The sequence below is a fragment of the Haliotis rubra genome, unplaced genomic scaffold (assembly GCF_003918875.1).
Source record: "Haliotis rubra isolate DU_JTF1 unplaced genomic scaffold, ASM391887v1 Scf298, whole genome shotgun sequence".
Classification (NCBI taxonomy): domain Eukaryota; kingdom Metazoa; phylum Mollusca; class Gastropoda; order Lepetellida; family Haliotidae; genus Haliotis; species Haliotis rubra.
The window spans coordinates 215,397-229,237 of NW_025766966.1; the positions used below are offsets into that span (position 1 = coordinate 215,397).

Below are 13,841 nucleotides of genomic sequence, written 5' to 3' on the forward strand. Positions count from 1 at the left end.
GTGTATTGTTTTGTCACTACTGAAGATATGAAACTGCCACAAAATCAAGTAGCTCATTGACTTGTATAAAAATTGTCAACAGAATATTCAAGACCATTTGTACTATGAACATGGAAAGAATCTTGTGGACATTTAGAATGACAATCTATGACAAAAGAAACAGGTCAATTTGAAACATAAGGGCAAAAATAGTTCAATGTTCAAAATGTTAAAAGGGATCTAAAGTTTCATCCTTCAAGGGACACCTTCAATCTCTAACTTTAACATTAAGTTAAAACAGGGACACAGACTTTCAGACTTCATTTCAAACACTGCATATACTACTCAGCTCAATAATTACATCCACCTCCATAGTTGACCAAAATCTGAAATCCCTTGCTGAGTAAAAATGCAGTAAACAATACCCTACCTTTTGATGCTTTGCTCCTCTGATGTGGGCTGCATATGCGTCAGTTCCTGTGCAGGTAACGTCACATAGCTCACACCTCAGCTGGTTGTGTCCTCGTGCCGCTGGGGCCGCTCCTCCCTTCATGGCCTGCTCCTTCTTCTTGTGCTTCTGACCCTCTAGATGTTCCCGGTATGTCTGATAACACAACACTACTTGCTAGAGGCACAACACAGATTGCAGCACGGATGAAGGACAACTTTACAAAGGTAAATGTTTATCTGATCATGTTTTTTGTTATGTGATCGAAATGCAAAGCTCAGAACATGTGTCCGAAAGCATGTAATGACAACAAATATTTATTGAGTTGTTTTATCATTGTTTTTCAAACTGTTTCAACTGTGTCGATTCATTAAATTCTGCTTTACTTTTGTATGGTTTTGATTCAAGAATGTGTACAAACATGTATCAAAAGGTAGTCCTTCTTGTATCAAACATATCGCAATACTCAATATCTGGCCCTGTATCTACACCCATTGTTCACTGTGGCTTGTAGATAGACAAATCTGGGTCATACAAACAGGTGTTTAAAAGGTCTGTATCAATGGGCAAATGATTCCAATCAGTAACACAAACTCAGCTCTTGTAACAAACATGAAACACTGAAGGTCTGTTCTGAATAACATTATGTTGGAAAATATACATATGGCTGGTGAAAGATTTCAAACCAGATTGATGAACACCTCCAACTTCAGAAGAAGTTAGTATGGTTTTATGCCACTTTCAACAATACTCCATTTAGGGAGGGACACCATAAATGGGATTCACACACTGTAACTATCTGGGGAATATCGAACTCAGGTCTTCGGCATCGAAAGCAAATGCTTTAACACTAGACTACACCACTATCCGCCAAAGTTTCAAAAGGACAGAACCTCCTCTGTACTAAATAACTCATTGTTCCAATTACTTCACTCATCTTTCATACATCAATGATATTACACATGACCATAGAATTTCAGACCTAACTTATATTGGCAGAAGGAACACATAACTCATCAAATCATAGGAGCATAATCAGAAATGCTTTGTAACTTTGAACACATTCACAAGGTCTGTGTTTAATGTTTCCCATCAGAGAATCACAACACTTCAACAGTAAAGCAACAGGCAGACCATGCAGCCAAGTTCACTTGTACCACTGGTTGAGCTGCGCTTAAAAAGAGAGATGTTTCAAAACAACACCATGTACTTGCTAAAACAAACCATCCATAAAACAAGTGTGAAATGTCAATCAAAAAAGTGTCCACATCAAAAGCAAAATGAGCAGCATGTCACAAGATCTTTCAAATCAAAACAACATATTCTAAATAGATCAGAAATTCAACATCAATTAAAGAGCATATATTTCAAAACTATTAAGCACACATAAGCCGCCTGACCCGAGGATTGTGGATCTGCTACTACCTGAGGGCCAGCACAGCTGATCTTGCAGACATCACAGTAGTGAAGCTGAGGTTGTTTGGGCGGCCCCTTGGGCCGGGGTTTGAATGGCACACCAGGTTTCTTGACCGCCCAGGTCCCAGCTGTCTTCACTGCTTGCTGCTGCTGGTAGTATGAGGTGGCCGCTGTGTACAGAGCAGCATCATAGCCTGCAGTCAATATCACCATAACTCAACAAATACTTAAGCCTCTACGCCAAAACAAGGTCAGCTACCACACAGGGTGCTACAAACTATCTTACAATGGAAATAAAACAAGGTATTATCAACATATCGCCATTTGACCGTAATATTATTAAATTTACAAACACAAAATGTGTCTGAGAATTATTGACAAACATAGTATTGGATCCAGAGCTTGTCTGTTCGATTCCCTATTTACTATTTGATAAATATCTAAACAAAACATGTTTGCCTGTGTCAAGCATACCAGTTTCGTATTTATTAGTCTAATTCCTTCTATGTTCTAGCTTACTATGACCAATTAACAGGTTCAATCATACACATTTCTACACTAACAAAATACAGTTCTCAACCATTTTGACCACCAGTAACAAATCATATTCTAATATCATAAAATGTGTCAATCATATTTCATCAAATGTGTTCCTGACAGTGTTTACTGCTGAGCTGAACTATGCTTAACCAAACTTATTGTCACAGGCCCCTACATACACTTAGCCAGGTAAAATACTGTATTCTAACACATGAACACATGTGAATGAAATGATACTGTGAAAGCACATTATGTCAAACATTACTTGATCTTTCCATCAATTCAAGACAAAGAAAACAACATGGTATGGAATTATCATTTACTTTAGGATATTGTATTTGTCAAACCAGACAAGTACTTTGCTCAAAACACTTGCCTGGAGAGATACTGTACTTGTTCCAAGTTTGTGCACTGCTGTTACCATTAATCCCTGAAAACAAAAATTGCCAAAGGATTAAATCACAGCATGGGTAGTGTCACATTTCGACAGAAGTTGCCTTCCCTCTTAATACAGTCAACATTAAACATCCAAAACTGAAAAGACAAAAAGCAAATGGATATAAGGTCAAAACACTGACTGACTGAGTTTGGTTTTACGCCGCTTTTAGCAATATTCCAGCAATATCACGGCAGGGGACACCAGAAATGGGCTTCACTCATTGTACCCATGTGGGGATTCGAACCCGGGTCTTCAGCATGACGAGCCAACGCTTTAACCACTAGACTACCCCACCCCAAGGTCAAAACAAGAAGACAAAGTCATCAATATCACCCGCAATGACAAAATACTCTTCATGAATATGTCTATATGAGTTACTATGTCAAATGTTTTGGAGAGTACTGAAAGGTTTCAAAGTTCTGCTCCAGAAAGGAGCACTACCACCAAATTCAGTTGAAGCCAAAATTGTTGCCATGGAAACTAAAAAAAATAATCATTTTATTCAGAAATCCAAAACTACCAATAGGCACCAGTTCACCACTAGAGCTACCTATGTATGAAATTTCGTGATGAAACAGTGAAACAGTGAACAGTATTTAAGTTATACTCCGGAAAAGAGCACTACCACCAATTTCAGTCAAAGTCAAACTTGTTGCCATGGAAACGCAAGAACTATTTTATTCAGAAACCCAAAATCCCCAAAAGGCACCAGTGGACCACCAGATCTTTCTATGTGTCAAATTTGCTATAGAAACGAAACATTGAACAGTTTTAGAGTTCTGCTCCGGAAAAGAATACTACAACCAATTCAGGCTAAGTCAAACTTGTTGCCATGGAAACGCAAAAAAAAAATCATTTTATTCAGAAATCCAAAACTACCAAAAGGCACCAGTTCACCACTACACCTACCTATGTATGAAATTTGGTGATGAAACAGTGAACAGTTTTTAAGTTCTGCTCCGGAAAAGAGCACTACCACCAATTTCAGTCAAAGTCAATCTTGTTGCCATGGAAACGCAAAAAATATTTTATTCAGAAATACAAAATCCCCAAAAGGCACCAGTAGACCACCAGATCTTTCTATGTGCCAAGTTTGCTGAAGAAACATTGAACAGTTTTAGAGTTATGCTCCGGAAAAGACAAATGTGCACGGACGCACGGACAGAGTGCATTTTAATACCCCTCGCAAAACGCTTTGCAGAAGATAATGAGACATGTTTGGCTAAACTGATGACATAATATGAATAGAAATTGTTAACTGATGATTATGACACATGGTTTTGAAGATATTTACATATGTACCTATTTGAAAATGAGGATAAACATACCTGAAAACGAGGACTGTGTTGTGGTTGGCGCATAGCTTGCCTGGGAGTATGTTGTCACCGCAGGCGATGTTGTGGCTGGGTACACATATGCTGTTGTCGTCACCTGTACTGCAGGCTGTGCCTTGGGTTGGGCAAGTTGTCTTTGAGCTGTGTTGTAGGAGGAACTCGTACTGTAGGCCGGTTTGGCTTTGGAGGGAACGACTCTTGTGTGTTATTGTTTATTACTGATGAAAACTTTACTGATTGACTAACACACAACACTGAACATGGAACTGAACGGCATGCGGTAGAAGTGTAACAAAACAGACGACTTTCAGTAACACATGGCCCACAATCAAAACACTTGACACAAGACAACCTCAGGCTCTTTCAGTATTTCATCAAATGCATCACTTTTGTCTTCTGTGTCAAAAAGTCTAAAAATATTAATTGCAGTTTTATTTCCAGGATTTGTTTTATTTGAATGTATCAAACATGAAAAAGCCAAGTTACAAGTGAACCATTCTGCAAGGTGATGGTGGGTGGAGGCAACTCTGATTTTGCAGCCCTGATTTGTTAGATATGAATTTGATTTTTCAATTTAAAGTTGAAGTACTCATTTAAACAAACAGGAGACCATTTTCTCATTTTGAACAATTGAGAAGTTTCCACAAGAAATCAGCTATAAACTATAAGTACCTAGTCTGTCATAATATTTCAAAACCTTTAACCAAACCACAATTTAACTATCTTGCAGCTATTTTGGACAGTCTTCTGTCACAAGACTGCTCTGAAAATGTTAACTGTATCTACATGTTCTACAACAAACTTCTCGCACTACAAGACTTTCTTCAAGGAATTTCTTATTTTTCCTAACATGTCACTCCAAACTATAAAAGCCAAACATGAAAACTATTCCCCAACAAAGCTACATAACAGGACCCAAACTGTCACTGGCAATGTAATCGACTACAGGAAGGTGTGCAGAGACTTGCAGCCTGAAGATACTGATTGCCACTGTATTGTTACACAGCTACACGAGGAATCACTTATCACTATCAGACATAATATGGCACAATACCTGCTTGATAGTGTGTTTCCGCTGCTGTGTATGCAGTAGCTTTCGCTGGTTGGTAGTAAGCTTTGGTTTGATCATACGTCACTGCAGGCTACAACAAATTGTTCAAACATAACATTTATCTACTGATTTCTTCAAGCTCTTGTCTGATGTTGCTGGAGTGTGTGACAATATCCTATTGTGAGGGGAATATTCTTCAACACTATGTATCTCAATATTCCAGTCTATCCTGGTGTGCTGCAAGGCCAAGTCTAGACCCATAATGAATAATACATCGAGGCATGGCCTTCCCAAAATAGCTGGAATATTCATGACTAACAAAACAATATTCACAAAACACATTTCAATACAAATCATCTACAAGTGTTTGAACTTAAACATAAAAGCCACAAGAATCATTGTTATGAGCTAAATAATAACCCCAAGCTACAACCACCATGATAACACAATCGAGATCAAGGTTCAAATGCTTTGCTGCTCATGACAGGCGCATTTGCCAACTTTTCTCAATCTCTCTAACCATGTGCTGTTTAATGTTGTTTTATCTCTTACAATAAGTAATTATAGATTAACATGATTAAGGAAACACTACTATAACAAAGAATGACATAATTACCTTTATTTCTAACACATTGTCAGCACCATCCTGAAACCTTTTAATTTTATTTTATTTTTTTTATTTTAGTGTGTGTGTGTGTGTGAGAGAGAGAGAGAATGACACACTCAGCAATATTAATATTCCCGCTATATGGTGGCTGTCTGTAAATAACTGGGTCTGGACCTGCCAATCAGTAGTGATAGCATGAGCATCGATCTATGCAATTAGTATACGATGACGATGTCAACCAAGTGGCTTGGCCTGACCACCCGATCCCGTTAGTCGCATCTTATGCCAAGCATGGGTTGCTGAAACCTATTCCAACAAAATATTAAAACATGATGAAGTTTGGTCAACTTACCGTGACTGCCACTTGTGTGCGTGTTGTGTAGGCATACTGAGGTGCTGCATGAGCTGCTTGGTAGCTCTCGTAGGCCTGTGCAGCTCGGGGAGCTGCAGTTGCGTAGGCAGCCTGTGGTGCTGCTGCTACATATGCAGTTTGAGCTGTGGGGTAAGCAGTGGCCGGCTGGGCTGCATTAGCTACTGGGTAGACAAAATGAGCCATCCTCCTTCTGAAATATAATAAGGAAACATGAATATACACTACATAGTATCTTGTTTTAGTTTAACAAAATCTCTAAAAATACCACACTACCATGGTTTGACATACACCAATATCAATTACCTACTAAAGCCACGGCTATCAATACATCATACACTTCACACGATAAGGTAAATAACACAGGCCAAAGGCATATTGTATGCTAAGATATGATTATGCCTTCAATATGTTCTTTATGTTTAGTATTACTTTTTTATATGATGTAGCAAGGAAACCATGAACTGAAGGCCTAGAACCATTTATATGCATCTGGTATATCAATGAGTGATCGGAAAGAAAGTCACAGGAAAAAAGGTCACGGATAAAAAGTCACAATAACTGTTTTGTTATCTGTTTAATTATGATCATTAATCGCAGGATCAATCACAGAATCAATCATAAATCGCAGGATCAAAGTTGGATCAACAGAGGATCAATCATGGATCACAGTTACTAATCACAGTTTCTCACAGAGGAAGTGTTTGCACAATGTTATTCTAATATAGGTGATGACATTTTTACTTTATCAAAGCAGTTTATTAAACCGTCTAAATTTATTCATAGCTTTCATCTTACGGAAAGGTGTGTCTGAGAGTTGTATCCTTATTGCCTTAGGCTAATATTTATGTAGAAACATCCTTTAACTATGTAGTTGTAACTTATACCTTTTTGAATAGTATGTCTGTGAAATGAATGTTTATTACTTTAAACTAGCATCTTTCATGTCAGAAACAGAAGCTGTTATAACAATTGATACATTTTACAACCCACTAGTATATATTATATTACTAGTATATATATTATATAATTATTGTATTGTGACCTTTTTCATGCGACTTTCTTTCCTACATTCTATCAATGTTGAATTATGGTACAATGTATTTTAATCTAGTGAATTTGGAGGAACCCCTTTAATTCTTAACTATAACAAGGACATGCCTAATTTTACATTCTCGAAACCCTGCATCATGACCTTTTCTTGCCCAGGTCCAAGCAAGTATTATAAGACAGACTGTATTCATTGTTATTGAATTTTGTGTAGTGACTTCATATTTTCGCAGTGTGAGGGAACTTTAGACATATCAACACGATCACTGAAATTAACAAGTGGTTACCCTTCAAATTTTTCAATTAACTGGTTAAAAGAATAAGTTATGAAATCTATGAGGAAACATTTACAATCGTTTGTGTATTAGATGGATACAAACAAGGCTTATTAAGTTGCATGATTTTAAGTACACAGAAAGATGGCTTAAGTTAGCATAAAATGATTATCAGTTGCTTTTTCACACAACGATACCTTCGAAAATGAGAAGTGTCATAACCATTTCCGAATACACATGTCAACATGATCGAAAAACAATTTTCTTCAAATGGGCAAGCATTCAAATCTCCAGCCACATAATCAATCGTTTCCAAACCACGAGATCATTTGTTATTAACCGAGGTCAAGTGAACTTACTTAGAGTTACTGTACTAATCAGGCATTGTACATGATCTGAAGTATGATGCAGTATATTTCCGCAGAAAATCAGGGCAACGACCTTTGTTGAAAATAGGTTTGTAACATTACCAATCAACACTAGTCTAGCCTGCAATAACAACAAAGCACGCACTGAGTCACGTGACTTGCCATTTTATCCGGCGTGCATCCGCCATTTTCCTTGGCAGCGTGTTTACGAATTTCCATCAAAACGTACCCTACTTGCTTGCACGACGATTTGCAATATTCATCTCAGACTAATAACTCTCACTTTACAAAGAGAAACTACTAGGAAACACGACAGAGGTGGGCAAAGCACATGTTACTCGGGTTTCATAATGCATGCTGATCGTCTCTATGTTTATTCTCAGTCACGGCTACTACATATTGTAGTAAATCGAAAAGATGCATAGCATTAAAATAGTGTATAAACTACACTAAAACAATACGCACCGCTGGGGATTGTTGAAATCCTTTGTTTATCAGTGTTAATATCCGTCGAGTTTCTTCCGCACACGTTTCAACAAAAATGTTAGAGAGCTGGAGCCGTGTGCAAAGGTCACGTGATGTAGTTACGTACTCGCTTCCTTGCTAGGCTACTAATAACATGTCCAATGGCGACTCCTTCACCGCTGTATGGAGATCGTAAATACTCACCGCCAACCTGGAACAAAAACTGGTATTTGTTTTATATTTATAAATGTGATGTCAGAAGCAATCAACGATTTGACCCAAATATATAATTGCATTTTAACAACAATTTCACCAGAAATGTACACATGGTAAAATACAGATGTGTCAATCCCGATATTCTCCTGAATGTTAAATGTTGGCCACCAACAAGGTCATCGTCTGCATCTGCGAAGCATTTATCAATATTTAATGCCAAAGACTTGAGATTCTCAAATTACACCGTGGTGTCAGTTGATCAGTTTCACCTTGTACTAGGTGGGTCAAATTCTTTCCCTATTGCGCCAGAAAGTTTAAAATGTCAATCCAAACTGAATACTGTAAATTTTGTCATTTGTATCAGATAATAAACTCTGTCAAAAAAGAAACGCAACCCCTGTATTTTAGAGATTTTGATCTGAAGTTTTAGGACGACACGGCATTTTTATTATTTAAGACAGAAGTCTGAAATTTGGCAGAATAATAACCCAGATGGGCATGTTTAAAATTGTCATTTCAAAAGTCATCGCACAGACACCAGTTTGTCACCAGGGGGGCGTCTTTCTCAGTATCTCGTATGAGCACCACGCGCTGCAATCACTGCACGGCATCTCCTTGGACAAGAACGGATAAGACGCCGGATTCTTTCCTGGGGAATGGCTCTCCACTCCTCCTGCAGTGCAACGGCGAGCTGTTGCAGCGTCTGTGGCGGCGGCTGACGTTGACGTACGCGTCGATCCAGAGTATCCCACAGGTGTTCAATAGGGTTGAGGTCTGGTGATTTAGAGGGTCATGGCAAGACATTGACGTTGGAATTCTGCAGAAAGTTCATTGTTGCACGTGCAGTATGAGGCCGGGCGTTGTCCGTTGAAAAATCTGTGTCTGTTGGTCAATAATCGGGAGAAGGTGAAGCTCTAACACGTGGTTGATGTAACGTTGGGCTGTCAGGTTCCCTGGAACGATCACCAAGTCTGATTTCTGGTTGTATGAGATGGTTCCCCAAACCATGACGCTTTCTCCGCCAAATCTGTCCACCTGTCGGACGCAGATGGGCGCAAAACGTTTATGACGTCTCCTATACAGACGCTGTCTTCCGTCGTGACGTTGCAAAAGAAAACGTGATTCATCAGAAACCCAGATTCGCCTCCAGTTTTGTAAAGTCCGTATCCTTACGTTGTTGCACCACCTGAGTCGTCGGCGTCGATGTAGGGGGCGTAGTACAGGTCCAACAACTGGGCTACAGGCACGTAAACCCGCTTCTTTCAGACGGTTCCTAATCGTTTGAGCTGACACTCTCCTCAAACCTGGTATTTGTGTGGCAGTCACGGTTGGTAGGGCATGCCGATTACGCAGGTGATGGACCCGGATGTACCGATCTTGAAGGGGGGTCGTGATTCTTGGCCTTCCACTTCTCGGGCGATCGTTGGTCAAATTGAAGTTGTTGTAGCGGCTCCAAAGTCGGGATATCGTTGTTTTGTGAACATTTAGGTGCCGTGCAACAGTTCCAAAACTTTCTCCGGCTTGAACACGACCAATGGCGATATTTCGGTCGGCAGCACTCAATCGTGGCATTTTTAACACAGCTTTTCGGCGACAAATGAATGAATATAATACGGAACCACATGGGCTTTTATACACCCTACATTAACTGCCATTTTCATGATTTGCATGTGTTTTTTTTGTGCGAAGTCACCATGAGGGTCATTTCATGCGTTGTGACGGAATAAGCAATAAAATACACTTATGCGTACAAATGCAGTTGTTTGGATGGTAATCTTCATTAATTACGTGTATCATTTCAATACATTCGAATAAAATTTAGTTTGGAAGCAATAACTTCATTCAAACGAATTTTTCATATCTGAGGACAGGGGTTGCGTTTCTTTTTTGACAGAGTTTAGTTGTGAAAAACATCGGTAGATATTAGAGGGGTAAGAAGGACACATTCTAAATGCGATTGTACCGAGATCAGAGACCGTTCATAATTTATGGCGGGAGAGGGATGATGATGATGATGAATCTTATGGAGAAGCATGTACAATGTGAATGATGTATGTGAGCTGATGAACAAAATATGCGAGTGAATGTTGTTTTCCGCTATACTCGTCAATATCCCAGCCAATATTACAATGAAGACTGTTTACGATTTTGTGCCAAATGCACCCATGCAGTGTTGATCGAAATCCAGCACTGTCTCGGTATAACAACACAAGTAATAAAGATCCAAATTTGACCACCGCGTACGCACCCCAATGTGGAAATGGGAACATCACTATACGTTCTTGCATATAACCTCGACTTTATAAACAAGGATGCTCAAATGATTTGTGCTCCTAACATAAAAGCAATCAATTTATAATTTTATGCTTTTCGTTTGGCGTTAAGACACACCCGAAATAATGGAAAATCCCCTCGCACACGCGTGTGTGATAGGGTTGGGGGTTTGGGTCGGGCAGTGTATTTTTTCAGCTACAACCAGATATGTTTTTTTCTGAGCCAACATATGTTTGACAATAACAAACAAGAAACCCACCAAACCATGTAACAACGTGTTTTCGTGGCAGAAATTCTGGGGGTTTATTTGTTCTCCAGACAGAAGCAGAATTTTTTTTGTTCAAGCATTTTTTTTTACAATTGATTCTTTTAGCTATAATCCCAGTTTCCACCAACAAATAGCACCAATCCACTCACTCGCCTTTTGTCCAATTTGCAAGTTGCCTCTGTTGATCTGTATATGTGTGTTTACCTTCGTTCAGTTTCTTTGTTGTTTAACTCATTATTCTACAAAGCCGAGGAAGGGCCGCATAAACCAGTGATTATATGGTAAACATCCCATACCGCCGGGATATGATGGGACCAGTCAACAAGTCACCGCATCTGACCACCAAGCGCATGCAGGTGAGTGAGTGAGTATGGTTTTACGCCGCTTTTGGCAATATTTCCACAATATCACGGAGGGGGACACCGGAAATGGGCTTCACACTTTGTAACTATACATGTGGGGAGTCGATCCCACAAGCGCAGGTAGCTCCTGGAATCCTGTTCTAACTCTGAATCTCACACAGGGCATGTCTTTACCTATATACACGGGACCGTTGAAGGTTATTTGAAGCTGATATACCGTTGGCAATACAACGTTAATTACACTTCATTCATCCCACACAGAAGCTCGGTACTAGAGGACGCGTATTCCCCAAATCTCACTGCACCGTGGTCGCTGAATACTCACCCCCGATCAGGCATTATGGTGTGGATAGAGATAACTTTAGCAAAATTGGAAGTTAGTGACAGGTAATCCCTTTGCTTGTTTGTCGATTTTCGGCAAATTATCGCGCCCGCACAACAAAAATCTAGCAATTCAGCTGGGGCGGTGGGGTATCCTAATGTTCAAAGCCTTCGCTCGTCACACCGAAGACCCGGGTTCGAATCGCCAAATGGGTACAATGTGTGAAGCCCATTTCTCGAGTCCCCCGCCGTGACATTGCTAGAATATTGCCCAGGAATATTGCTAAAAGCGACGTAAAACCATACTCATTCACTAGAAATTCAGCTATCGCTTAAGGTCTGATTCGAAAGATGATGGCTTGCCTTGTCCAGCCGGACCTTCTGGTAATACGGCTGTTCGAAGTCCCCCATCTGCTCGTTCTCGCTCTGCTGCTGATAAACCTGACATTTTCATGTGTTCCTTTAACAGGTAAACCGCTACCAATCTGTGTTTTATACTGTTGGCGCATCAATGTGCTTTTCACGGTGCGACTTGTACAGTAACAACTTGTAGCATGTGCGATTCAACCAAATCACGATTGTCATGATATTCCATTCACAGCGATGTAAAGGTTATTGTGTGGTGTTTTGGGAACATGTCACACTGTGACTTGTAAGACAAAATCAAAATACCTTTCTTAATATTTATTTTGCGACATAACATGGAATCTCGCGGCTTGTTTTAAAGTTATCCAGCACTACTCGTACTCTGCATCCTGTTCCAAGTTTTTAGGTCGCAAGAGATGCGGTAAGCTCTAAGAAACCAATCATACAGGATGGTTGAGTGAGTGAATGAGTTTAGTTTTACGCCGCTTTTAGCAATATTCCGGCAATATCACGGCGGGGGACACCAGAAATGGGCTTCACACATTGTACCCATGTGGGGAATCGATGAGCGAACGACGTTTTAACCACTAGGCTAATCCACCGTCATACAGGATGGTTGAACATCAAATCAGTCATATCAACTGGGTGTCAGTGTAATGCGAAAACCCGAAGTAAAGTAGGTCACACTCGTCATCAATTGTTTACCACTTTGGAGAAGTCTATGAATCGTTACTGACATGCAAAGAATCATAATCAGAACGAATCTGGAAATCGAACACACGATCGTAGCATCCTGTCAGACAAAGGGACGTAACTCTACATTATGCCACTACACAATTAACAAAAAATGAATTCCATGTGACAAGTTTATTCTTCTGTATATGTACATCTCCGCAAGTACACAAGCTTGCTAGTTTTGTCTTGCTACAACACTAATCTGAAATGTGAATAATAAAATAAAGTATATAATACACTCCACAGCGTAAAGTAACTTCTATTAAAGTTAGTAGCAAATACACCACGTCAGGTAACATGAAGTCAATCCCCCGCCGGAATATAGCTTGAATATTGCTGAGTGCGGCGTTAAATAACAAACAAATGTTGTCTTTCTCATGAAGAACGTTTTTTTTCTCAGGACGTTCCCAGAAGTATGCTTGAATTCTCATCAGACAGATTGGTTTAATGATATGATCTGTGACAGTTACATTCACCTTCCAAGTCATTGCTTCTGAAGTAAATGTGTATGGATGCAATCTATTCGCCTACGACATCCCATCCTTCATTCCTACAACATAACATTCTTCATGAGGTATGGAAAATGTCGACACACCACACTACTCGCAAGCCAATCTCCATTTTATCATTATAAAATTATCTACCGTCTCACGTCACAAAATATTATACTGAAGCGTTGTCCCAGGACAGGGGAAACCATCTCTGTACTTTGTCAGTTCAGACATTCATATTGGAAACAGCATTCCACCCGGTATCATTGGAGGAATCCTTATGACGTTCCTATCAATGAAAATTTGCAGAAGAGTGCTGATACTGCCTGTGACCCTCTTGACAACTATGCACTGTCTTCACGAATGAGTGAGTTTGGTTTTACGCCGCTTTTAGCAGTATTCCAGCAATATCACGGCAGGGGACACCAGGAATGGGCTTCACACATTGTACCCATGTGGGGAATCG

The 13,841-nt window shown here is 39.7% G+C and overlaps 1 protein-coding gene across 1 annotated transcript in view; it reads right to left on the reverse strand.

Annotated features, from left to right (window-relative positions):
- The window catches only part of LOC124282291 (zinc finger RNA-binding protein-like), a 33,208-nt gene extending 24,708 nt beyond the window's left edge, over positions 1-8,500 (reverse strand). The window contains 7 exon segments of the mRNA XM_046718244.1: positions 410-583; positions 1,853-2,037; positions 2,760-2,813; positions 4,151-4,336; positions 5,211-5,298; positions 6,167-6,377; positions 8,343-8,500. Coding sequence (XP_046574200.1) covers positions 410-583; positions 1,853-2,037; positions 2,760-2,813; positions 4,151-4,336; positions 5,211-5,298; positions 6,167-6,370 — 891 coding nt within the window. The 5' untranslated portion in view covers positions 6,371-6,377; positions 8,343-8,500.
- Positions 8,501-13,841: the final 5,341 nt, after the last annotated feature.